The sequence below is a fragment of the Falco biarmicus genome, chromosome 3, assembly GCF_023638135.1.
Source record: "Falco biarmicus isolate bFalBia1 chromosome 3, bFalBia1.pri, whole genome shotgun sequence".
Classification (NCBI taxonomy): Eukaryota; Metazoa; Chordata; class Aves; order Falconiformes; family Falconidae; genus Falco; species Falco biarmicus.
In genome coordinates this window covers 5,129,143-5,154,707 of record NC_079290.1, presented here as the reverse complement: position 1 = coordinate 5,154,707, position 25,565 = coordinate 5,129,143, and the positions used below count along the sequence as shown (strand labels likewise).

General features: G+C 36.9%; 1 protein-coding gene across 7 annotated transcripts in view; it reads left to right on the top strand.

The window, feature by feature from the left end:
• Positions 1-25,565, top strand: part of TRAPPC9 (trafficking protein particle complex subunit 9) — a 508,634-nt gene that overhangs the window by 22,219 nt on the left and 460,850 nt on the right. For all 7 annotated transcript variants that reach the window (XM_056330195.1, XM_056330194.1, XM_056330196.1 and 4 more), the window contains 4 exons: positions 495-616; positions 2,930-3,055; positions 9,386-9,602; positions 12,162-12,305. In XM_056330195.1, the coding sequence (XP_056186170.1) occupies positions 495-616; positions 2,930-3,055; positions 9,386-9,602; positions 12,162-12,305 (609 nt within the window). The remainder of the gene's footprint in view (positions 1-494; positions 617-2,929; positions 3,056-9,385; positions 9,603-12,161; positions 12,306-25,565) is intronic.

The window sequence follows — 25,565 nt, the reverse complement described above, 5'->3', positions numbered from 1 at the left end:
ATAGGGAAGAGAAGTGTTCGTTTCAAATGGAGAAAGTCACTGTTCTAATACTGAGTTTATAAAAAAATTGCACATTTTTTTCATAGGTGTGCTTTAGAAATAAAATTTTTAAATAGAACAAGGAATAATACAAAGGTTAAACCTACATATTCAGATGTGGCCATAATCTAATTTTAGCAATCTAATATTTTATACATAGTCTAAATATTCAGAAAAGTGTGAAGGACTATGCATATATTTTTTTTTTTTACTAAGTGAGACATTATTTCCTGTTTGTTCGTTCATGATTGAATCCATTTTTAATTTGTACTGTTTAAAATAGTATAGTAAAACAGAACTAGTGTTTTCTTGGTAGGACATGATTTCTTTCTAGGCAGGGCGAGTGTTCTTTGTATATGCTTTAGTCAAACCTACAGCGTATCCTATTTTTTGTCTTAGATATTTAGTATTTGCTAGATTTCCTTCTGCTTATTTCTTACCCTGTTCTGTTCTAGGTGCACTGACTTCAAATGGTATAAATGCAGACACCAGCGCTGAGATAGGACGTGCCAAGAATTGCCTTAGTCCTGAAGACATCATAGATAAATATAAAGAAGCCATTTCTTACTATGGCAAGGTAATCCTACTTATTTTTAAGAAACTTCAGTGGAATTCTTGTGAATAATGAACTGCTGTGGTTTTGATTTCGGAAGATCTTCTAAAGCATGTGCAGTAAAGTTTGTAAAACATATTATAATGGAAGAAATGGGAATAATTTATACTGTTGAACTAAGTGCTTTGTTTAGAGTCTGGGAATCTCAGAACTTTGGTCAAATACAACACCTAAACCAGCAATGTGCTGAGTAAAGTGTTTACTGTGCCTGCTATACCTGGAGGTTTTGGATTAATTGTCTTATATTTTTAAAGCATTCTAAACAGAAGTGTTAGATATTTGCAGATGGTTAACTATTATGTATGTTTATGGTCCTTTAATAGGTACATTATAAGCTCCAGAGATGAGTTGTATAAGCTGAATGGTTGTTTATTGTGCCTGCTGGAATGATCTCTGGGGGAATTCAGGAGTTTATGAAGAGGTTGCTGATGATGGATATAATTTTACAGGACTGTTCAGGGAGGCTAATATTTAGAAAATGCAGAGAGCTGGGGAGTCATGGAGGAAATATGAAGGACAAAAATTCTTAAAAGAGGATTTTAAAAAATAAAACAGTTTTCAGCTCAATGGTGGCATTTTTTTAGTTTTTTTTGTGTAAAAGCTCAGACCGTAAGATAGTAAGGTAGCTTAATGTTTGCATTTGTAATAGGAAGAGGAAAAAAAATATATTTCATACTGTGACAAGTGGCTCGGTATCCACATCAGCATTAAAGATAAGTATAATTGTATTGCAGAGTAGTTATTATGCTTTATCCACTTCTTAATTTCAAGTTATCTCTCTTGTTTGATATTGAAAGTATTTTTAGACTAAGCTATGTCAGTATCATGTGGCATTCCGTGTCTGCATTGAAAGGAGACTCTCCAAATGACACGAGATAAACTGTGCACAAGTTAATTTATGATCAGGAGCAATGAAAGGTGATAGTTTTGGGGATAGTTTTGGATAAATTTGGAACCATCAGTATAATAATTATTCTGAAGTACGCATTCAACCTTTTTGTTACCTTAAGAGTAAGTTACTCATCTAGAAAGAGTATGATTTCTTTTAGAAGCATAAAATTATTGGACTTTGTTGGACTTAGGGCAGAATATTTGTTTTGATTATAATAACAGACATCATGCACTTAGCAAATAGCAACTATGCTTCACTGCAGCTTCACCTGCAAATGACGAAGAGCTAAGTCTTGGGACTGGTCTATAACTGTTCAAGACAAGCATAATTAGCTTTTGTGTGTTTAAGACCTACAGACAGAGTAACTCCTAGCTCTAGTGCTGAGGAATCAGCACTTTCTGTGTATTTTTTGTGTTACCACTGAGCTTAAGAAACTTTTGTAATGTCTTCTAAAATGGATTCCATCTCCAGTGGTTTGTTTTTACTCATATAAATGCGCAGGAGAGGAATATGTAACTGCTTTGGTGGAGTAACTCTTGCATTTTTTTCTGAGCTTTATTTCCCTCATTGGATTTCAAACATGATAAATACCTGAACAAAGCTTAACTTCAGCAGGAGACAGGCAAACTCAAAGAGCCAATAACGATATTGTTTCAGGGAATAACTTGATCAGATTGTGTGTCTAGAAAATTGCCTGTTTGCTGTCTGAGCTCAAACAAATCAATACACATCTACATTGTCTCTGCTTTTCTTAAGCTAAATAACTGGAAGTCATTTACAGAAAATGTTTTGTAAATAGATACTAGAAAACTCAGAATGGTTTGTAATTCTCTTGTCAGTGATACTGTTTTAACTAAAGAGAAAATTGATGCAGTCTAACTAAAGCTGTGTTGCTACAGCTTCCTGTGCTATATAGTGTATTTTGTACTAAGTAGAAAAGGCAAAATCAATTCTTTTATCATGATAGAACAGATTTAGGTGGTGGTGAATTACTGTAGAAGTGACCTTTTTTGCTTACATACCCATTACACTGTGAAAGTAGAATTTATTTCTTTGTTGCAGACACACCACCCACACCTACCATATATATGAAGTTATCCAAAATGGTACTAACTTCCAACTTTTCTCCTTGTCTGAACTCTCAGATGAAGCTGTGCTGTGTCTCAAAATAAGAAGAGTGAGTGAAGAGGCTGAAAAATGTTGTTTTGCATGATGCCTTAATTTTCAGTCGGGCATGTGTTTATAATTTAGCAGTATAGTCACCAGCGTTAAGGGATTGCTGGGTTTGGAAGATGTGACAGTTGATCTATGTGTTGAGCAGAAATAGTTATCAAATCTAACAGGTGCAATAGTTCAATATTATTTTAATTTTCTCCCTCTTCAAGTACAAGAATGCTGGTGTGATTGAACTGGAAGCCTGTGTGAAGGCAGTGAGAGTCCTTGCAATACAGAAAAGGAGCATGGAAGCCTCTGAGTTTCTTCAGAACGCAGTTTATATCAACCTTCGTCAGGTCAGTGCAGAAAGTCCAGTTATTTTTTATTTCTCATTTGAGAGATTATACTGAAGTGTGAAAGTTACTTAGATTCAGGGGACTCCAGCTTTATCTTCTGTATCACCGCCTTCCTTCTCACTAGGACTTGACTTCTGAGGATTTTCACATCTATGAATCTGGTTTAACAGGTATTCAGAGTTCATCTGAAAATAGGAGGACTTAGTCTGAGATGAATTCTATTGGTTATTCTCCCATGTGAAAGAAAAAAATCCCATTCTTGTTGTATTGTGATGTTGTACCAGGGAAGAATTGTTGCTTGGGATAGATCTGGCAATGATTGGTTTTTGGTTTTTTTTTTTTTTTTTTTTACCTTAATTGTATCTTGTTCAATGAAACAGTGAGTGAATCGGGAATGGCCTGTTGCAAAGTGACCTTAAGAGTCTAACTAGTGTTGTTAATTGAATTTTTGTTGTGTAGTGTGAATTTTGTTAGGCCAAATCAGAAAGGAATTCGGAGAGTAAAATCAGTATTTGGAACTAAGAAAAATGCTCAGTACCACCACAGAACAAGACTTAATACTTTTTGAGTGTCTCAAGCTTAGTGTCAGTGGTTACAGAGAGACTACTGTGGTTGAAAGAATCAATAAATGCTCTCATATTTCTTACCTTTTTTTCCTTTTTTGCTCCTTACATCTTGGTAAGACTAGCGGTTTAAGTCCACACCATTGAGCTTATTCAGCGCAGATGTGGACAGCAGATTTATGAGGGAGGTTGAATACTTTAATTTGCAGAGAATCATTTTGGTCAATTTTCTAACCGAACATAAATGAGAAATTAATTAATTGATAAGCTATCATAAAAATCAATTTTGTTGCAGACTACCTTAACTGCTGTAATCCTTGTAGTACTAAGGGCCTTTTCTTTAATTCTAGTCTGTCTTTTGCTGGCAGCTCTGTAGCCTTTCACATAAGCTGCTGTGCCAGTATTTTTCCCTTGTTCTTGTGCGGTTACTCTTGTGGCCTGCAAACTCTGATATTGCTGTCACATTGTTTTTCTTATGGAAGCAATTACTGTCATTGTGAGAATCCCCTGTTCTCCTCCCTGACGCCATTGGGGTTGCAAATTTCACTTTATATTAAAGGAAGAAAAAAAAGACTTAGTGAATGAGGAAGTCTATAAGTAATTTAAATAGCTGATAAGTATTACCTAATAAAACACAAGCACAAAGCTTGGCAGCTTAGTCAGTGTGCAAGGTGTGCTTTGATCAAAGCTTGCCCCAGCCAGCTCTAATAGTGTCCCAAATGGAAGCATGTAAGAGTGGGTCCTGATGAAATGCATCTAGTGAAAAAGCATGGTGAGAAAGCATCATTATTTTTGTCACCTGCTGTGTTAGAGAACCAGAGAAGGGTGTTCTGGAGACCCCACAACTTTTCTTCCTGGCTGGTCACTTTGTCTGCTTTGTTTTTCCCTTTGAACTTGATGTATGCCCAGCACATAAATCTTTGTGCATGTAAAGCATGCCTCAGTATGCATTGTCATGCTATATAAGATGTAATCGATAAATGCCTGATCTCCCACTGTCTGGAAAACCTTGAACATTTGACATCTTCCAAAATGATCCAGATGATGGAATTGATGATAACACCAAACTGAGTGGTGAGGTGGACACATCAGAGAGACTTGGACAGACTGGAAGAATGGGCTAGCAAGAGCTGTTTGAGCTTTAACAAAGACAAATGCAGAGGCCTGCAGCTGGGATGATATAACCAAAGAGCCCTGTACAGGCTGGGGTATCAGTATGACTGGGGAGCAACCTTGCTGAAAGGGACATGCGGGTCCTGGTGGACAACCGGCTGAACAGGAGTCAGCAGCGAGCTGCTGCAGCAATGAAGGCAAATTGGATCCTGGGCTGTATCCTCAGGGGCATTGTTATCAGAGACAGCGATGTGATCATCCCACTCTACTCAGCCCTTGTCAGGCTGCACTTGGAGTCCTGTGTGTAGTTCTGATTGCCACGGTTCAAGACAGACATGGACAGACTAGAGAAGATCCAAAGGAGGGCCATGAAGATGACCAAAGGGGTGGATAAACTGCCCTATGAGGAAAAAGACTAAAGGAGTTAGGTCTTTTTCTCTCTGGAGAAGAGAAGCCTTGAGATCTCATCACAGTATTCCAATATTTAAACGGTGGCTATAAAGAGGACAGAGGCTCTCTTTTCACCAGAAGCCACATTGAGAAAGCATGGGGCAATGGGTACAAATTGCACTGGGGGAGATCGCATTGCAATTTAAGAAAGAACAATTGTTCACTGGAACAACCTCTACAGGAACATGAGTGTGTCCAGAGAAGGGCAGTGAAGCTGGTGAAGAGTCTAGAGCAAAAGCCTTGGGAGAAGTGGCTGAATGGGGTTCAGGGGGACCTTCTCGCTCTCTACAACTACCTGAAGGAAGGTTGTAGCGAGGTGGGTGTCAGCCTCTTCTCCCAAGTAATAAGCAAGAAGACGAGAGGAAACAGCCTCAAGTTGTGCCACAGGAGATTTAGATTGGAATACTAGGAAAAAATTCTTCACCAGAAGGGTTGTCAAGCTCTGGAACAGGCTGCCCAGGGAAGTGATTGAGTCACCGTCCCTGGAGGTATTAAAAGACGTGTGGGTGTGGTGCTTCGAGGCATGGTGTAGTGGTGGACTTGGCAGTGCTGGGTGAACAGTGGGACTTGATGATCTTAAAGCGTCTTTTCCAACCTAAATGATTCTATGGTGGAGTCTGTATTGCTGGAGGTTTTCAAGACACTACTGGACAGGGTGCTAGACTATCTCATCCAGTCTCCTTTTTCCACAAAATATTGCACCAGAGGATCAAGGTTCTTTCCAGCCTTGGCTTTTCTGTGATGATTCTGTATCACTGAATGCCACTCTCATTTGCACAATGTGTGAGATCAAGCTAGATGATGGTACTCAGTAGATGTGTTCTAGAAAAAAAGATATATTAAACTGGATACTAAGGAGCGTGATATTTTTTTTCCTGAAGTGATATTGGTATGCACTGATTTTTATTTTTTTTTTATTAATAGTTTCAGTTGGGTCTTTTCCGCTGAATCTTTTGCTGTACCTTGTATACCTCATGATCACTTGTTCATTTCCTGATGTCAGTTGTATCTGCTATTGTCATTATGCCGCTGTAGAAGTTTAGTATATGGCTGCTTAAAAAACCCGCAAGCAAACGGACACCTTAACAATGTTGAGTATTTGGGCATTGAGACCCACTTCTGAGATGCTCACCATTCTTCACCTTTATCAGTTTCAACCAAGGATGACATTCATCATTCATCTAGTTTGTAACTACTATTTTGAAAGCTTTTTGAGTGGAAGTGCTTCTAGAAAGCGTTATTATGAGAAATAAGAGTAAGGTAATTTTTCCAGTATTGGGAAATGTATTTTCCCCAAAGAGGGGTCTGGCTGGGAATTACATTTACAGCTCCTCAAGATTAACTGTATATAACATGGAAGCAGATAATAGTTATATTTATAATTTGGACTAACTCAGATGAAGAGTCATCCTCTGATGGGTTGGTGAAACAAATTGTAGGACAGTGTTTTTCTCTTGCAGGTAGATAGAATGTGAGCACAACTAATTTTTGACAGCAGAAAAAAACCTTACAGGATAAGATGTATGCCTCTGATAAACAGGAAAACGAGTTTATTTCCATATATTCAACCTCCTACCCAGTCTAGTAACATAATGTTAATTGGTGTTGTCTGATTATAGGAGAGCTGCAGGGGTAATAAGACTTATTTTTGCATCCAGTTATGAGGAATAAATTATAACATCTAATTACAAAGAAAATGAGATTATTGAATTTTAATATAGTAAGGAATAATTAAAGAACAAATAAAAAGCTACTCTCCTGAAAGTCTGTCTTTAAACAAGCCTGTGAAAAAAGATTGCTCAGTTGCTTGGATAGTGAACTACAGCCTTTACAGATGCAATTGCAAACTTGGTTTGTTATAACAGTTAAATGAAAATTAACCAGAGGGAAAATATGCTGTGCTTCAGGTGTTGGCTGTTTTGCAGCCACTTGATAGGCCTTGTGCTTTTATAAATTTGTAAGGTCAGGAAAGATGTTGGTGAATGCTGCGCTAATGGCCTGCAGAATGCCTGCTGCAGTCTTCCCAAAATTAATTACTTGGAGGATGTGTGTGTGTGTGTGTTGCGTGGTTTTTTTTTTTTTTTTTTTCCCTTCTTTTAGATTCCTGGGTGGTAACACATAACTATTTATGCTGAGGGAAAATGCAATTTTGCTATGTTTGTGGTGATGAAAAAAGTTTCCTGCAGCTGTAGCATGTATTTGAGTAACTTTGTGGACAGCCATTAAGCAACAAGTTAGGTAGCAGTGTTAAAAACTTACTCAGATATGATAAAAATAAAACTTTCTGAGAATGTGTTTCCTGTCTGACAGTTCTAAATATTAGTGAGTGCTCATGTCTGCCTAAGTATGATGAAACTATGAAAAGACAGGTATGAAAGGACCCTGTCTTTTCTCATCTTTAAATTTAGTTTTCATAGGTGTGTGAACATTGACAGTATTATGTATTTGAGGAATAGCTTTAGAATTTTTTTTAAGCTTTTCTAACTTTAGTACGTGATCATGGGGTCATGCCCTTTTCAACTCTGCTGCTATATTTTTTTATTGTGCTAACATTTTAAAATGACGTAAATGGAAAAAAAAAGGGGAAAAAGGTGGAGCAGCTTTTTTCTGCTAGAGTAGGTCACCTTAATCTGACACCTCATGCTCTTTCTGAATGATAGCTTTTGGGTATTCTGATAAACTGGCTTAAAAATGTTCTGTATTTTCTTTTTGGGCCTCCTGTTCTTTCCAGCTACATTGATTCATGAAAGTTTTCAGCGTGGTGCAGTTGCCTTTTTGCAACTAAAGTTACAGGGATTGTTTTTTTTGTATGGATGGGTTGTGGTTTTGCATTGGGCGTTGTCTTGTGTTGTCAGTTCTGAGGGAAGTAGCAACTTCAGCTTCAAAAATCGTCTGAAACTTTCTAAAATTATTTGCTAATCTATCTGTCTCTTCATATCCTGAAGTACTAATATCTGAACTGTCAGATAAGGTCATGGTGCCTTCTGAAAATCTACGCTTCTTTGAATTCTCTTCATATCCTTACGTCCAAAATTAGAAGTGACTTTTGAAAACAGACTGTTTTTTTAATTAGGTTGGGATTTAAGTCATTAAAAGATGTTTTGAGGCTTCATTTATTACAATCTCATTATTTCTGTAAAAGTTAACCAGCGTGGTTAGCATCTCCTTTTTGACTTTTCAAGATTTAAGATTTAGAATCCACAGATTGATACTTTCAGTTTTGAAGAATGAGTTGCAGAAACGCTGTTTTCTGTCCTCTAGTGCTATTTTTGTATGAAGTTTGTCATTTTAAACGCCTTTGCAAAACATGTTAGCAGCTTTAGAGTAATTTAAAATGTCTATTGCTTTTGGTTGTGCATGCCAGATATTGTACACGAGGTGTCAGCACTGGTCCACCTTCAGAACTCTGGTGCTTGTTACTTGGGATGTAGGCTTGAAATAGTTGGTGGCTTCCAGAGTTTCTGCGGCAGTTTCTTCTTAGGTGGCTGATTTCAAAGCCAGATTGTCATTTGTATCAAAGCGGAAAAGAATGGTTACTGGGACTTGTGCCAATATATTGATAAGCTGAAGAAGCACGGGTTGGTACTTCCTTACCAAGTGTGTTTCTACTTTAAGCCTAATGGGGCTTTTACTAAATTCTTCCTCACTAATTGGCAGTCTGCATATGTATAGCATCATGCAATGAAAATTTTGTGGTTTACAAGATCAGAGACATAGAAAAATGGAGACAGTAGTTTCTTGGCTTTCATAGCTTGAGATTTCAAGATTAATAAATAGATTTAATTTGCAAGGGCTGAAAATGTTCAACTTGGTAAATCAATTGATTTTGGAAGTGGTATATGTTTGTTTGCATTCTTATTATGCCCATGAACATCATGTTAGATATCTTCTATAAAATGTGGAGCTGTTTAGCTGTTACTGACTGGTTTGGCTATTTACTTTTTAGTACTACTGACAAATAAAGTTGCTAAAGAACACTCTCTCTGCTGCTTTGTTAGCTGTTCAACTTGAAGCAAGCTTAAGTTTTCCTGGCAGTAGAAGCTGTCATGACTGGCTGTGTGCGAAATCACTGGCCTTCTGTAGTGCTGGAGATATGTCTACTACATTTTGTTTTCCTCCTGTTATTTATTTTTTTAAACTCAGATATATGCTGTAAAATTTTGATTACAATCAATCCTTTTCTCTTTTTCCCTTTAAATATCAGCTTTCAGAAGAAGAAAAAATCCAGCGTTACAGCATTCTTTCTGAGCTGTATGAACGTATTGGTTTTCACCGAAAGTCTGCTTTTTTCAAGCGTATAGCCGCCATGCAGTGCGCTGCACCTAGCATCCCAGAACCTGGGTGGAGGGCCTGCTACAAACTGCTTTTGGAAACTCTCCCTGGCTATAGCTTGTCATTGGATCCTAAAGATTTCAGCAAAGGTAAGTGTTTCTGGGGAAGTATGGATTAGCTTGGTAGGTCACTCAACTGGCTTTGTATAATTAATTAAAAGATTTCAAATTAAACTAAAATCATTTACCTATCTGAAACTAATTGCAGCAAATAGAGCAGTTCTTTAACACTGTACCATCACTTTTTCTTGGTGGTGCTTTAAATAATTTCACATTTTCTGCAAGCCACTGCTGAATGTTTTACTGTAGTCCTCTGTTTGCAGCAAATAATTAAGTTTCATTTCAGAGTTTCACTTCTGTTCTTTTTCAAAATTGTCTTTGATTTTGATTATACACTTACCAGTACAAACAAGGTGGTATTTTATTTTTGGGTATTTTTTCAATTAAAGTGCCTTCAGCTTCTGTGTTTCTTTTGGTATTTGTTGCTGTTTGATCTTATAGTGAAAGAACAAAAAATTTTTACATATTTTTGTATGTAGACACATACACAAACATAGAATTATATCTGTATCTGTAGGGTCAAATATGCCATATTTCCCCAAAAATTAGATCAGTGATGTTTTCTGTAAGACTAGCATTTGGTAAGACATTTCAACAGTTTTTAGATGCTATATATAATTTGAATTACTATTTTATTGCATCTGTTAAAAACTAAAGGAAAAATAGTCCATGAGAACACATGCCACTTCTTGTAGCTGTTAGCATGTTCACTTTCTGCAAGTTGTGTGCTGCTTGCCGCCCTTTTAGCTAAGCTGTGTTTCATAAATTTCATCAATGTTATCTAAAGCTGTATGTAAAGTAATAATTTTAAAAGCTGTCTTGGTTTTAATATACTGTGCTTCATTTTTCACCTAAAGGAAGAGACAGCTAATATGCTGCTTGGGAACTGCTTTTGAGTAAACCTTTCCATGTTGCCCAAAAACTTGCATTGTTTTGTATAGTAGCATTTTTGGGGACCATTCAATAAATGTTGTAGCTGCATGAGAGGAGCAGCAAGCAATGGGCTGAGCATGCACTGGTGGAAAGGAGGTGGCGTTCACCAGTATGAAAACTCTGAACTGGTTTAAATGTGAACGAACAGCAGCTGGAATATTCTTCTCTGTTTTGTGAGAGTACATTGACTATTGTTGGAATTTCAGTTTGATGTTGTCTTGTGAGTTGGGTTGTAAGTTTAATTGTTTCTGTATATGCTAGGTGACTTAGCCATTGAAATAATGGAGCTATCTAGTCAATTTAGTCAAGGGAGAATATGGAAAAACCCATCTGACTAGGCACTAGGTGATATTTTCCAAGCTCTTCTAGCTCCATTGATGAAAACAGGCATGTAGACAACCCACTGTACATGTGGATAGTTAGTTTTAAAATAAAACTGCAGAGATTTAAGCAGTAGTGAAAGAAACGATATGTGAGAGAAGACAGAATATGCCAAGTGGACTAGATGGAAAGATACAAAGAGTCTAGGAAGAGGGAATCTGCTGAAAAAAATATGCTGTGGCCTGTGATAGAAAAGGGGAAAACTGGGATGGGACTGTGGTAGGAGAAGAGATTGTAGAAGCTCTGCAAAAAGTGACAATTGGGGGTGTGTGGTGTGGGGAAAATGACACGATTGGTGTTTTAACTTTCATTTTTACCTTACCTTACCTTACGTTGCGCTGAGGTGCTTTGTCAGATTTTACCCCTAAAATGGCTGTTTCAGAGACATGTGGAAAGATCACTGTAAACTTGATAAGAACCACTTGATAAGAATGACATTTCACATGTGAAAATTATGAGACTGTTGTGTAAAAAATATAAACTCTCTCAAGGTTTGGTTGCAGCAAATATTTCTAGGAAGATTTGCTAAATGCTGAAGGGTAATATTAGAAGAAGGGCTGTTTAGAAGTTTGAAGTATTGCACATCTTGGAATATCTGTTACTTAAAAATTACTATTCTTGCTAATACTAAAACCAGGTTAAGTTTCATGAAGAGTACTGGATACTGTGTTTTTGAAACAGAAGTTAGTGTTATGATGATCTATTTATTGTTACCATAGATACTTCACAAATATGAAATAATTTATAGTCTGAAACGTAGTTTTTAAAGACTGAAAAATAAAAAAATATCCTTCATGTCCTGTAATTTTATTGCTTTTTACTGACTTCTAATGACTGGGAAAGCATTTAGAGAAAATATCTTTTGCTTGATTTTTAAAGTGAGTTTAGTAGTACTTGATTTGGATAAAAATGAAATTCTGTATGAGATCTTGTGAATTTATTGTTCAGAGAACATACAAAACTTTAATGGTTTTGTGTATCATTTTGTTATTACTTCATGGGGATTGTCAACTGCATTTTCTGAATTCTAGTGATAAATTTATTAGTTGATAGCGAAGCATGTAAAACAAAAATTGGTTTCATATTTAAATATTAAAAAACCTGAAAGATCCTAATTTTTCTTTGGAGTACAAGATTTGGATTTTGTAATTATTGGTTCCATCGGATGATTTTTATAAGTAATTAAATTGCTGCTTAGTCTATAAAGAAAAAAAGCCAGTTGGTTTGTGTTGACTTCTAGCTTTAAAAAGTATTAAATCAATGCTTACTTTATAGGAACTCACAGAGGATGGGCTGCAGTGCAGATGCGTTTGCTTCATGAACTAGTGTATGCTTCCAGAAGAATGGGTAATCCAGCTCTATGCGTCAGGCATTTGTCTTTCCTTCTCCAGACCATGCTGGATTTTCTTTCTGATCAAGGTATGACTTTTTAAAGGAAAGGGATATTTGCACTTTCTTCTGTCCTACAGTCAAATGATGTGACTTTGCGTTGAAATATACTTGATTTCAGGAGTAACAGAGAGCACAGAAGTTAGGGAAATCAGTGTACACATGAAGTAGCTTGTTGATGGGAATCAATTATGTATACAGTGTTATTAGTTTTAAATAGTATTGTTCTGACCTTGATATGTAGTATCTAAAATAGAACTTCCTTTAATGTTTTCCATCTGTAGATTGCCTCGAGCCTAATGCACTGTTTCCTCTGTAAGTATTAAGAATATGATCAAAGGGCTTAATTTATGTGCGAATTAAAAAAGAGAAGTATATAAAAATACTAGCAGCTTTCATAAGTGCTATTAATGAAGAGACTGAGAAGAGCTGAGGGTGAAAAGTAGATTCAGAAGAGTGTATGGTAGTTCAGACTGCATCTACTATGAGTTTTCTGATGAAACATTCATATAGTGGGTACAAAATACAAGTAGGCATCCTTGTTTCTGTACTTGAGACAATGAACTTGTAGCAGCTGAACACAATGGAATTAAACAGTTTAACTAGAACAGTAGGCTTAAGTTTCTGTAAGTTTCTGTGGCTTCTTTAAAACAAAATTTCTTTAATTCAGCAATAAATTTCAGTGGGATTTATTAAATTTGTCAGTGGATGAGGATGGAGTGAACGTGTCTATAGATGATTTTCAAGAATGGTAATGACGTATGTGAGGACCTTTTGCAAGGGAGGGCCATGAAGTATTTACAAAATCGCATGGAAAACCAAAAAGTGACACTGTTATGTTTGTCTTATGTTTTTTAGGAAAACTATTTCAAATATTTTTTTTTATCACCCAAGTTGAAACTGAGCTAGTAATGAAAGGTGTTAAATATTTTTTGATTCACAGTAAGCTAGGTTAAAAGTGCCTGTTTTTCAGTTATTGCCATCTTCACAATAGAGAGGATGGGTGTAAAATGGTATCGTTTTTTTCATTTTTCTCCTTTTGTTATGGCCAAAGATTTCTCCGTGGTGACTCCTACAGCAAAGAGCTTGGCTAGTGAGCTTTAGGTTTTTGCCTGCCAGTGAATTCCATCTGTTTAGTGGCTCAAATCAGTAGTGCAGGAAGGAGAGTAACTGAGAGAACTGATAAATTGGAATAAATTACCTTTCTGTCTGTAGATCTTATTTGCTGTCAAAAGGTCCTTGGATTTCCCAGGACTTTTAGTGAAACGTCATTGATTTATGTATGGAAAATTTGGCTGAAAACAAGGTTTTAAGCTCTTCTGCTGTGCATGTGCACATATGATATTGCTATTCCCTAATCCTAAAAGGGTTTGAAATCTTAAGAGAAGCAACTTTTATATTTCTTGTCTGCAGACGTTATATAAGTAAAGCTTCCCGTTTCGTTAGAACTATGGTAATTGTGATGTTTAGTGTCTTTGAAAAGTCAAACTAAATGTTCTCCAATGTGTTTAAAAAGTAGCTGGATCTTTTTCTCCTCCTCTCCTGAAGACATCCAAAATAGAACTTGCTGTTGTGTTGGAAGTCTTTTATTGATAGCGTGTTTCTCAGACACGGTTGGTTAGTGGTGTTCCAAACTAGCTAAAGTGTGGATGACAGTGCCAGAAATGTATTTCTGGCTTGTAATCTTTTTGTAATTCTTCTTAGATGGGTATTGTGTATATTGTGCAAGGGTCCGTTTAGCACAGAAAATTACTTTAAATTTATAGTTCTTTTTAAAATATCAGAACGTTAGGAAAAAATAAACAAAATCCCTTCAACGCTGGATTGTAGTAAATAAAGGACAAAAGCAAGAGTGCTGAGGAAACTGGGGTTGTTTAGCCTAGAGAAAAGGAGGCTCAGGGGAGGCCTTACTGCTCTCTGCAACTACCTGGAAGGAGGTTGTAGCAAGGTGGGTGTTGGTCTCTCCTCTCCAGTAAAAAGTGATAGGACAAGAGGAAATGGCCTCAAGTTGTGCTACGGGAGGTTTAGATTGGATATTTGAGAAAAAAATTTTCCCTGAAAAGGGTTGTCAAGCCTTAGAACAGGCTGCCCAGGGAAGTGATTGAGTCACCGTCCCTGGAGGTATTAAAAGACGTGTGGGTGTGGTGCTTCGAGGCATGGTGTAGTGGTGGACTTGGCAGTGCTGGGTGAACAGTTGGACTTGATGATCTTAAAGGTCTTTTCCAACTTAAACAATTCTATGATAAGATGATTTGAATGCATAGGATTATGCTACTTTAAGTTGGTGAACTGTTTCCCTTATATTATGAACTTCTGAAGTTGTGTAATTTGTATTCTTCTCTGATAATCACATGACTGAAACTTCCAGGTTTTCTTAACCAGGTAATGTTTCAATTAGGAAACTGAAGTAATACAGTAGCATTGCAGTTCAAGAATGCTAATTTTTTTTTTTTCTGCATAGAAAGTTGCCAAGTTACTAGTTACTAGGTAGAGGAGAATTCACTCTTTTTAAAACTAAGTTTTTACCTGCATGTGGTTTTTCTTAAATCAAATAAACTTCTTATTTTTAAAGCTTGTAATTGATAATATATGTTAAATCCTACACTTGTATTTAAGATTCAGGTAGTTTGCAGATCATCTTTAAAACCAGAACAAATAAAGTGAAAACTCCAAGCTGAAAGAAGGTTACCAGCTAAATATTTGGCATTGGAACTTAATCTTCTAGTTCTTTTTGTCTCAGGATTAGCTGCCTCTAGACACAAAAAAGGAATATTCTCTTGTTCTAGTCCCTCAATCTAATTCTGTTCATTTACTAGTTCGGATGAAGGTGAAATACTGGGACTTCAGAAAACAGGAAAAAAAGGATTTCTTCTTCACTTCAAGTTCAGAAGATGAGATTTAGTAGTTACAATGAAAGATCTATTAATTAGAAGCTCTTGATTCTATTAACGTAACACAAAATAGTCAAAATTGGCTTGTGTTTTAAAACAAAATTTTCTTACTTTAATGGAATGACACTTGATAATTATTTTAAAATACAACTTCCATATATGCTTACTTGAATTACATTTCCAACCACACAGCCTGGTAAATCTGAATAAAAAGTATCATCAAATAAATGGGAGATGTCAATCACTATTTTAACAACATGGAAGCTAAGAGTCTCATTTAAAATTAAGCTGTTTAGTTACATAAATATGTAAAATGCAGTTTTCTGCTTAGCAAAAAGAGGCACCAAATTCTGCATAAAAGCGCTCTAATCTCAAGCCATTATGTTTTAACAAGCCCTTGAGAATCCCTCTTTCTTTAAATAAGAATTAAAATGTGCAATTGCAAAGTTACTTGGAATTAAATCTCTCTCTTTTACATAATGCTTTTTGAAACAGAACACTATGGGTACAGGTCACATTGGGTAAGGTCAGATACTTGGAAAAAAAACCCAGTATTTTATTATGGATCTTTACTGATAATATTCACACTATTTAGAAGCACTGTGATTTGTATTGTGTGCAAATGATTCTTGAGTTAGCTCATCTATTAAGGCCCGTCTAAACACAGAGCTGCTTGGGAATAGCTATTACTGAAATGTGACTGTCCAGACAGAAATTCCGAGTATGTCTGTCACCCCTGCATGCTTACACTCTTTCAGACATTCAGTAGGTTTCCAACTGTCATGCCTGCTGTTCTTCATTTTGCACCTGTTGACCAGTGTTTTGGATGTCTTTATTCTTCAGGTGAGTGACAGTAGGTGATGGAGAGAACAATATCTAGAAGTACTTCCTAAAACGTCCTACAGTGCTTTCCTGTCATTCCTGTGTGTAGTTGATTCCTATATCATTGGACACCACTGTTCATTCCAGCTGCATCCGCTGTTACCAAGACTTTAGGACAGAGGTTGGTTCCCAAAGCAATTTGGCCAGGGGGTTGAGATTGTGAAGGCTACAATCAATGTGTATGTTGGCCTTTTGACACTGTTGGTCCTGAATAGTCAACAGGCAAAGGTAACGAAACAAGTGACATGGTTTCTTATTTTTTCTTCTCTCAATCATGGTTATGAATTTTGGATGCAGCCTACGTGATTGAGCTTTCTTGGGGACATTTCAGGTGCTTCTCTAGCCAACTGCATTGTCAGCACGGGTACTATTTCAGCATTAGCATGGCCTTTGGTGTCTCAAAATGTCTGTTCTGCTGCTCTAATTATTCCCTAGATTAACATGAGTACTGTCTTTAGAAACAGAACAGTGTTGGCTAACAATCTGGAGAACGGCCACGTGGCCTCTTGTGTATGTACATGTTTAACTTTCAGCATCAGAAAGACAGAATAGCGGCTATCATGCAATTCAGAACCTTTCTGTGATGACCTTTAGCTTCAGTGTTTTCAGCAGCAGCAGAGACCAAAAATAAATGGGCTAAGTTCCGCAGGCATGACCACAAAATACCTGGCAGCTTCACAAATAAGATACACTTGTTCCAGTTTTGCTGGTCCGGTCATCAGGGCTTCTCTACTCATTGAGTATAAGGTTTTGAACAGTTTTAGCTTACTTATCTTTCTACTGATCAAAGAATGGTTTGGGTTGGAAGGGACCTTGAAAATCATCTAGTTCCAACTCCCCTGCTATGGGCAAGGATGCCTTCAGCTAGACCCTGTTACTCAAAACCCCGTCCAACTTGGCCTTGAACACTGCCAGGGATAGGGCATCCACAGCTTCTCTGGGCAACCTGTTCCACTGCTTCAGCACCCTCACAGTAAAGAATTTCTTCCTAATATCTAACCTAAATCTCCTGTCTTTCAGTTTAAAGCCATTCCCCCTTGTCCTATCACTACAGGCCCTTGTAAAAAGTCCCTCTCCAGCTTTCTTGTAGACCCTTTTAGGTACTGGCAGGCTGCAATAAAGTCTCCTCGGAGCCTTTTCTGCTCCAGGCTGAACAGCCCCAACTCTTTCAGCCTGCCTGCACAGGAGAGGCACTCCAGCCCTCTGATCATCTTTGTGGCCCTCTTCTGGACTTGCTGATGTCATGAAGAAATTTGTTTTAGCCCTAGCAAACTAAAAATGTTATCCTGGGCTTCATTCCAAATACTTCTTTGTTAGAGGCATGCCCTCCCCAGAGTGGATACTCGTCACCCTGGCCACAGTCATTGTTCTGTCGAAAAACATGAACTCTTTAGTGAAAGACGTAACTTGTTATGACACTTCTTTTTAATCAGAGGACAGACCAGGTCCTGCATGTGATGCATGACTTAGGGGCTTTCCTTGCTGTAGCTGAGTATTTTATCTCCAGAAGCAAACCTTATCAACAGAATTCATCAGTTTCTGTTAGGAGGGATCTCTGTGTGTGGATTTTGATTTTCATGAAGTATACCTACTTCGTGTATTTCCATACAGGCACTGCATAGGAAGTGCCATGGAGTGCCTGAGATTTATTATTTGGTGAGGAGTTGTTTTTCTGGTCCATCTCAGATAGCAACTGCATGCCATGCCTGCGCTTGGTCACTGGGATGATGAAAACATAGCTCTACCTAAGAAAAAGGTTTTTGTTACTTTCAAATGTCCTGGGTTGAATTTTCAGAAATATCCCTAGTTATCTAAATTTCATTAGTGTGATTCTGAACTCCAGAGAGGCAGGATTCTATCCCTCCTGCAGTACTGGCTATTGCTTGGCACTTTGAAATAATTTGAGATGTTGATCCATGCCATGCAAACCTTAGAGGTTTGTTAAGTTTGGCTCCAGGCTGTTTCCTCCTGAAAACAGTCTCTCGTCTTCCAGAAGGTGCTTATTCTTAGCCTGTGCTGAGATCATTCTCCCTGATGAAGATTTTTTGCCAGAATTTATGCTGAATGCTATTTCAGTTCCCCATATCCTCCAGATCGGTTGTGATGGACTTGTCAGTGTTGGCTGGGCAGACCACTTTGATGCCTTGACAGCTTAGAGTTGTTGGTAGCTGGAGGACCAGGGACCGCATGCCAGTAATCTGAGATTGCTTTCAGAACCTTTTCATCCTCCTTTCAAGACTGCTGTGCTCAGGTGATGGCTGATATGTCAACTGCCCCGTCAACTGCTGGCGTGAGGTCTGTGCCTTTTGCAAAGAAGTGATGAGCTTGATCTAAGAAAAAAAATAATAATAAAAAATCCCCACACCTTGTTTACCTTTAGGAATTATGGTTAAGCCTGGACTGATCATAATTTGATGATGTCAGACGTGGTGCCTGGCAACTCTTAAAATATACGTTTCTATCTCACAGCTTGAAAGAGGAAACTATGCAGTATTTTACAGACATTTTTATTTATAGAACAGATTGCATATACATTCACTTGGTGATACTTAAATTTCAAATTGCTGTGTGGAAATACAGGAAATAAGAATATTAAACAGGGGTTGTAAAAATTGTCAACTAGACCAAAATAAAATGTGTAAATGCCCTTAAGTCTAACCCTTCTGCCAAGCCTACATTGGCAGCAGTAAAGACCTGACTCAATTTCTGAGGATCTTTACTTAAAACACTGTCTTGAATTTCCACCCAACACTTGGGAAGATGAAATCAAGCTGTATGGGCACTTTGTGAGTTAACTTCCCTGCACAGATTTGACTCAATTGCATTTCACTGGAGAAATGGAAAAGAATAACCTATAAACCTATAAATAATTGCTGTTGCTCTAGAGCGTGGAATAATTTAAAACCACCTCTTGTTTTGAGGGACAGCTCGAGCAACTTGTTACTGTATGTTCACCTAGCTGTATCGTGTTGTCTTCTTTATGTCTTGCTATGACTTTCTCATTTTTTCCCTGTTTATATTGCTGTAGCAAGTGTTCGTGAGAGCTTCAGCGTATTTTTTAGTTTGAGCTGGTTGCTCCCCATTGCTCCCCTCTGTTTGCCATTCCTCCTGCCGATTCCCATATGCTGCTCCTCTTTTATATTCCTATTCTTCATATTTAGGCCACAGGAAACAAGTTTATAAGTATTAGAAATAAAACGTAGGATAAATGAATATGGTTGCTTGGTGTTAAAATAAGCAAACCACCTTGACAGTAGTACTAAACTTTGAAAGGAGGAGATAAAGAAAAGAAACTAATTAGAAGAAATTTAAAAGGAGTAGTATGTTTGCTGGTAGCTGGAGACTGCTTAAAGATGTCATGGTAGATTCTCATTAAGTGTATTCCTCTGTTAAAATAAAAAAATAATGAAAAAAATAAGGGTAGTTAGCAAAATAAATGTGATACGGAGAGAAAAAAAAAGTTTACTGTATAGAAGTGGATGTTGTATCCAAACATAGAAAGTAGCAGGGAATGTCAAACCTGATAAAGGGAGGGCAGGGATTGACCAGGACATAAGCCCAGAGAAGATTTTGAGGCATAGCTTGCTGAACTCGTGAAGGCTAATAACTTCAAACGTATCAGAAGCAGGAGGCCTGCTGAGGCTTGGTACTTCCTCTACAGACAATAAATCTGTGGAATTCTTTCAAAGTCTAATTAGAAATGATTTATGGTGGGGAGTGATCTGAACTGTAAAATGAGTAGTAATATATTTCAGGTACCACATGAGGTTCGAAGATGCTAAAAGAATTTTAAAATTAAATAGTTGAACTACTAAGAGTTGCAGTTAATGGATTGCTTAAGTTGTCTTCGTTCTCACTTTAAAATTACAAATGGCAAATGCATCTGCATTTTTTTAAAGAGTTCAGAGAGGGCTGGAAGTTCTTCTGAGGTGAGTGTGTCTTCAGTGTAGACGTCTGCATCCTAGTCATCTTGATGATCCTGGCCATCCCAGTGATTGTTGTGACAAGATTCATTACTGCCTTTACACATATGTGGCTATCTCAGTAGTGACAAAGTGTCTGCACCTGTTCCTGACCCTTGATGCTTCTCTTGAATGAAAGTAAACCAAATTTCATCCTTTGAACCCATCTGGAGTTCAGTAGGTTTTTCATCTGTACTGGGTAAATTACAAGAAACTAACAAATAGTAATAGGCTTATGGGTAATTGTGATCTAATGGGAAGGAATTGGAAGATCTTTGGAGTGTGACTTATTTCCAAGGAATGAAGGAGCATTTAAATGAGTGCAATTTAGTTGATACAGTATTGCTGAAATAAAAAAAAAAATCCCTTTTGGTACATAAATTATTTATTAGAAAAGATAGAAAGAAACAAGAAGTCAATGAGATTGTATAGTTGAGGAAAGACATTATTAATCAGGTGGCTTTTGCTTTTCAAAACAGTTGTAAGCTATTAGGAAATGGGCAAAAATGGCAGTATCACAATTCGTTGCTGAGCCAGGATTATTTAGAAGAGTTCCTAGAGTACGCTTGATTGTGCTATCATTTCTTGAGAGATGAAAGTAAGAGATCCTGTGTTGTAAACCTCGCAGGTCTGCATTAATGTAGGCACCAACTGCTTTGCTCTATAGCTTCTCTCCTTTTGTGCTGCAATACTTGATAGTATAGGCATGGCCTGTCACCACTTTACAATGTTTTATAGCCATAAGGAACATTATTCCCAAATACTGTGTTTAAATTAGGACAGCATTTCCCCTAGGATCCTCTATAGTGTGCAAATGAATTTTTTAGAAAGGTAAAAGTTACTCATTTCAAGGCCTGAAAAGAATGACGCTTTAATCAGACTGAATAGAGAATATAATGCAAATTAAAACTTGAGTAAACTTCTGAGTTGAAGTGAGGTTTACTGAACTGACACTAATGAACTGGTTGTGATGCACTGCACTGTATTTTAGTTGACAAAGTACCTGCAAGTTTTTGCTTAACTAATGAATCTTTCAAAAGGGGGCTAGTTTGATTGGTCATCTAATATTAAAATTAACTGATTTGAGGATGTAGACTGAAAACTGCAATATAATCACCAGGGAATATTTATAGTAGTGTGGTGGGTTCTTAGTCATTAATTGGAAGTCTTTTTACAGCTTCAGCATAGTGCTGTATCTTACCTGTGTACGTATATATAAAATATTGTATGTGTGTGTGTATATATATCTATATATATGTAATCGAACGGACTTTTCATCTCGTGTTCTCTATGTATAGCAGTGGCACAATATGCTATAAGAATGAATATATTTTAAAAAAAGCTTGAATGTAAATGCTTTTTGACATTGTAATAAAAGACTGTTGAGATTGCACATGAAGTAGAAGGAAGCTTCTTAGAAGCCACTTAACTCTTCGTATTCATTGCAGTACCATTAATTTTGCTGCTTTTCATCTAGTTCTGTGTTTTCTTCAGTTGCGTAGAAGACTTCAGCACTTTTATATATTGATGTTCCTGGGAGTTTATCTGCAACACTTACCCCTGGTTTTTATACCTACCCCTCCCCCTCCCCCCCCCATTTTTTTTTTTTAAAGTTTCAAAATAGTAGCAGCAGGGTAAAAGTCTCTGGGCTTGTTTAATTCTTTTAAAATCTCTCTCTGGAACTGGTACTTCTTAGAGATAAACTAGCTTATTTAGTAACTTCACTCAAACTGCTTTATTTAAGAAGGTGTAATTTATTTTCCTGAAATACATGTCTTTTAGACTATGTAGAAAGTGAAGGTTGCTCTGAGGAAAATCACAATACTTATACATGCTTATCTATTTCAAATAATGATTTGCTTATCCTTGTGTTCCTTGAGTAACTCTGGTTCCGATCCTAATTCAGTGAATTTTTTTTAAGGGAATAAATAAATGAGACTGAGTAAAGTAGCAACAGCGATAAAAGATTTACATTAATTTGTGCAGCAAAAAGTGTAAAGACCAACAGTTTAAGTCATATGTTATATGAAAGAAAAAATAATGTCTTGGGAATAAAATGAAGACTGATCCAAATTGCCTAGCATTATAAACAAACTTGAAAGTTGTTCACACATGATTTACCTTTGTTTAGACTTGTGTGTTGATAAGGTACAGACAAAACCTCCAGCCGATAGCATATCCAGATTCTTAACATGAAGCAGAATATCAATCATTACAATGAAAAAGTACATTTCTTTATGACATAAGTTCCCTATTAATTTGTTTGAGGTATTTCAGGAACAGAATGAAATTTTTGAGCTTTAGCTCAAAATTGGTATCTTATACCTCTCACTTTTGAAGAAGCTTGATTTGATTAAGTGAGGGAAAAGGTACAAGTGTTCAAGTGAAGACAAGTTGAGCATTATTTTTGTTCCAGAAAAAAAAAGAATCCTTGGGGGAAGACATGCTTTAATTGGCAATATGAAGAATTTGTGCTGCATTTTTAAGAGCTAATAGTTTTGTACTGAAGGAAACTTATTTTAGGAGGTGCTCTATCACTAAAATTCAAATAATTTTATATGACACTTAACAATACTGCTCTCTTTAGCCTAAATCCAAATGAAGGCACTGGAATCAAGCCTGCTACTGGAAGTAGCATTTTATATATAAAAAGAAATATTCATGTTTAAAAGAGGATTATCAATGTTCTTTGGTGAATTACCCATATGATGTCCATTGAATATGGTTGGATGTGCTAAGAAAAGAAGAGTAAGATCTAGGAGTGATACCGAAGAAATTTTTTTTCAAAAGGATGGGAAAACTCAACAATGTATTAGTAGAGAGCTGACATGTTTTTATTTTAAGTTTTCAGACAGTTGTCTAGGTTTTTTTTTTTTTTAAACTATTACACTGTCCTGTTCTCAAGCAAGAGTCTCTTCTCTGTGCCAGTGGAGGCATTGAAACTTTGAATCATGATAATCCTGTCTGGCCAAATTTCTGTGACTTTGCATAATACTTTATCAGGGAAAAAGTGTCTCACAGAAATGAGTGTGGTGTTCTTGCCATCTTCTGTCTCCATGATTCTTCCACCCAAAATACAAAATCAGATGTGTGTAACAGTTATGCCATTGTATCTGCAGATTTTTACAAAGCCTACTTTACTCAGAAGCAGCTTTGGAGCACTCCTTAACTGTTTTTATTATTATGGAAACTATCGATGCTTAATTTGCTCCACTTTATGGTAGGTCTTCTGGTATTTCTTAACATGAAAAAAAAATGTTGTTTAGTGGTTTACATACTGATTTTGTATGTACAAAATAGTTTTATAGTATTCAAAATATATGGACATCTGAAGTTCTCAGATATGGTGGAGAACTAGATACTGACATTTTAATGCCATGTTTCTGAACTTCAACTTCAGCTATGTCAACTTTTAATGAGACTTGTAACTAAAAATATTTTTGTGGTAGCTGTGAATTTCAAACTGTCTGTGACTTAATGTGTAAACATTTCACATAATTATTAAAAATCTTGTAATAGAAGACCCTGATGTGTTTAGTCAGTCTCTTCCCATTCTCTCTCTCTGTGGTGATTGTCTTAGAAGTAGAAAACCTTCAGCTTCTAACAGACAACTATTCTATTTTTATTTATGTGGAAAAGATTATCTTCTTCCCCTCTTCTTCCTGCAAAGTTAGTGGTAAAGCTAATAAATTGTTTTCCAAAGGTGAGCTATTACACAACAAATAACTGAATTCTTTTGCTCTCATTCTCTCCTCTGTGTGGATGGAGCCACTTTCTTTTCTATAGTTCATGACCATCTGTTCATGACAGTAGGTCTAGCTCTCTGGGTAGCATTGATTATTTTCTTGTTGTTCCTCCTCTTTTCCTTGTCAAACTAATTTTATTAATTTTAATCTTCAGTATGTTTATTTACAGATTTTGCTTGATTTTCCAAAGAAAGAGTCATATAATATGCTGTCTGCTGGTGCCTTTCTTGTTTTCTCAGTAAAAATGGCTTTTGAGTCTATTGACAAAATGTGGTTTGGAGAACAGATTAGAGATATTAATTTTGTGCCAGTTTCATGACACCGGTTTATACACAGAAAAAGTAGATACTAACGGTGCCCTGAGGAGGCAAAGAAGAAAAGACCATTAATTCTCACTTGCTTTGGTCATATTGTCATCCAGTTAGCCAGTCAGCAGCCTGTGTGTGCTTCCTGTCTAACCGATAACTTAAGAATATAGATAGGAGCCTGAAATGTGGCTGATCAGGGCAGTGTGAAAATGTTGCTAAATGCTGAGGTTTATTGCAATTTGAAGTCATGTTTACTTGCTCCATGGATTTTTCAGAAAAATATTAGAGATGTTGTTTACTAAACCTGTAGAAAATACTGTCATCTAATATATATCAGACTTAATGTAATGGAAAAACAGGTGGTGCTTGCCTGCAAATTAGAGGTGGCCTTCTCTGTTCTGCTGAATTAAACAACTGAGATACTGAATTAGAGGACTGATAATGCAAGCCTTGCTAAGGTGCTTCACTTACGACATTAGCTTGCTTGTGGTAGTGAAGAGTGATACACTGAGTACAAATAGGATGTTTACAGCCCGTCTGCACCTATCCGAAACTAGAGCTGAGGGACTACCTGAAAGCTTGTGAAGACTTTTGCATACATGCTTTACTCTAGTGATTAACTTCAAGAGAAGAAGTTTGTAGTTGTTACTGTCAATGAATACTCAATTTCTACTTAAGCCTTTGTGAGGGTCTTAACATGTTCTATGGCCTTTTTGAAATTCTATAGTTTAAAGAATACACTGCATCTTGATGGCAGGGTGATGCTGAAGATCTCCCTGGCAGCAGATGCTGACTTTTTCTCCTTTAGTTCTAAAACGGCTCACCAAGCAATTTTCTTTATCTTTCTTGGTTTTGGTGTGGTGGAGGTAGGGTTTTTTTGTGTGTGTGTGTGTGAAGGAAATATCTGTGTTTCTGGGTGGAGAAACTACTTTTGCTTTTTCTTCTGTCAGGCTGACTTTTCTGTCTTGTTATGTGTTACTAATAATTTATCAAGGAGATATTTGAGACTGTTCCTGAGAGCGTTGGGTAGGCCAGCTGGCTGCCATTTCTCAGGGGCTGCCTGCAGCAGAAGGTCTCCTCGAACTTCTCCTTTGTGAACACTATTTGCTGTTTTCAAGGGGGAAGGAAAAGCTCAGCCAGCACAAAGAACCCCAGGCACTAGGGTTTTTCGTTAAAACATTGCTTTTGGGCTTAGCACTAGAGGAAAATTGAAGTCAGAAGGCTTTTGGCTGGCTGTTTCCCAACTTGCTTTTTCAACATTTGAGCAAGTTGCATAAGGAAACACAAAGTTGTTTGTCTTCCAGTGTAATTGGCAGGTCAGACATAAAATGTTCCCTTTCTTCATTCTACCTTGCTGTAGGTTGTTCTGCAAGGGACATAATGACTTGATCTGAATGAGATCAACCAGTTGTTTGCCAGAGAACAAAAATTAATTGTTATTTTTAATATTTAATTTAGTTTTTAATGGGTACTGACTGAGCCCAGGTACAGATACTTTAAA